A 1,326-nucleotide genomic window follows, 5' to 3' on the forward strand; every position below is an offset into this window, starting at 1 on the left:
GCTATTTTTCGGTTGCAGCCATCATTGTTGTTTGGTGGGCCCGCCATCTTAGGTGCATGTGGCTGGCACCTTAGCCACTGGAGCCACAGGTGCTGAGCCCACTCAACTATTTTTTTGCTGCAGGTGTCATCGTTGTTTTAGCAGGTCCAGGCTGAGTTCGAACCTGCCAGCCTCGGTGTATGTGGCTGGCACCTTACCCACTGAGCTAGTGGCACCTCCCTCTCTTAGGCATATTTTATTCATTGATGTTTTCAACTCACACACCCAACATACTTTCTCTCCAGGGTCTAATAATATAAAATTTCAGTTATCTTCTTTCACCTCCTTTATATGACAGATACTAAAATATTTTGAAAGCACAAGTATGTTACATAAATGTGCCTATAAGAAACAACTATAAAAAAACACTTTTATTAAAGACCAAAACTTTTACAAAGCAGTAATTTCTGGTGTCAATTGTATACCTGTGTACTGTTAGTCTTTGGCCAGTGTCAGTGTGGTTTTATTATTTTCATAATGAATCCTGTAATTCTTTTTTTTTTTTTTAAGATGAAGTCTCAACTCTGTTGCCCAGGCTAGAGTGCTGTGGTGTCAGTATAGCTCATAGCAACCTCAAACTCCTGGGCTTAAGTGATCCTCTTGCCTCAGCCTCCCACCATCATGCCCAGCTAATTTTTCTATTTTTAGCAGAGATGGGGTCTTACTCTTGCTCAGGCTGGTTTCAAATGCCTGACCTTAAGCTATCTTCCTGCCTCAGCCTCCCAGAGATTTAGGATTACAGACCTGAATCCTATAATTTTATCAAAAGCTCATATGGGTATTTATCCTTACAATCTGCTATAAAACTAGAACCCCTAAAATTGCCTGAGGTAAATAACCATTTTCCAGTAGAGAGAATGGAAATAAAAGCCAAAGAAGAATATAACGTCCAATTAACTCTGTTTCATAATGGTGCCTTCTCACTGTTTCTACTTTAGCAAAATTAACAAAAAGCACAACCACCTTAAGACTTAATTTAGTACTTCTAAACAAGGTCAAATCACTGGTTTATATGATCATACGCATATTAATGCTCTGTGGTATTCTACCTCACCAAACTTATTATTTAGAAATGTACTGAATTTAGATTTTCACTTTTCATGATCAGTAAAAAGAATTTCATTAAGAAATTCTTTCTTAATTCACTGGGTGGGGGTTGAAGGAAGAATGGAGTTTACCTGGGCATACTGTTCCAAAACTATGGCTGCGTCAACATGCTTCCTCTTCTCAACCAGTTTTCCTACAAAGATAACAATAAACATTTGACAACAATTTTTTTTTTTTTTT

General features: G+C 37.9%; 1 protein-coding gene across 1 annotated transcript in view; it reads right to left on the bottom strand.

The window, feature by feature from the left end:
- ELP1 (elongator complex protein 1) overlaps window positions 1-1,326 on the bottom strand; it is a 79,042-nt gene that overhangs the window by 22,970 nt on the left and 54,746 nt on the right. Inside the window, exon 29 of the mRNA XM_023510557.1 lies at window positions 1,218-1,279. Coding sequence (XP_023366325.1) covers window positions 1,218-1,279 — 62 coding nt within the window. The remainder of the gene's footprint in view (window positions 1-1,217; window positions 1,280-1,326) is intronic.

This window comes from Otolemur garnettii, unplaced genomic scaffold (assembly GCF_000181295.1).
Source record: "Otolemur garnettii isolate 467f Iridium unplaced genomic scaffold, OtoGar3 scaffold00014, whole genome shotgun sequence".
Lineage (NCBI taxonomy): Eukaryota > Metazoa > Chordata > Mammalia > Primates > Galagidae > Otolemur > Otolemur garnettii.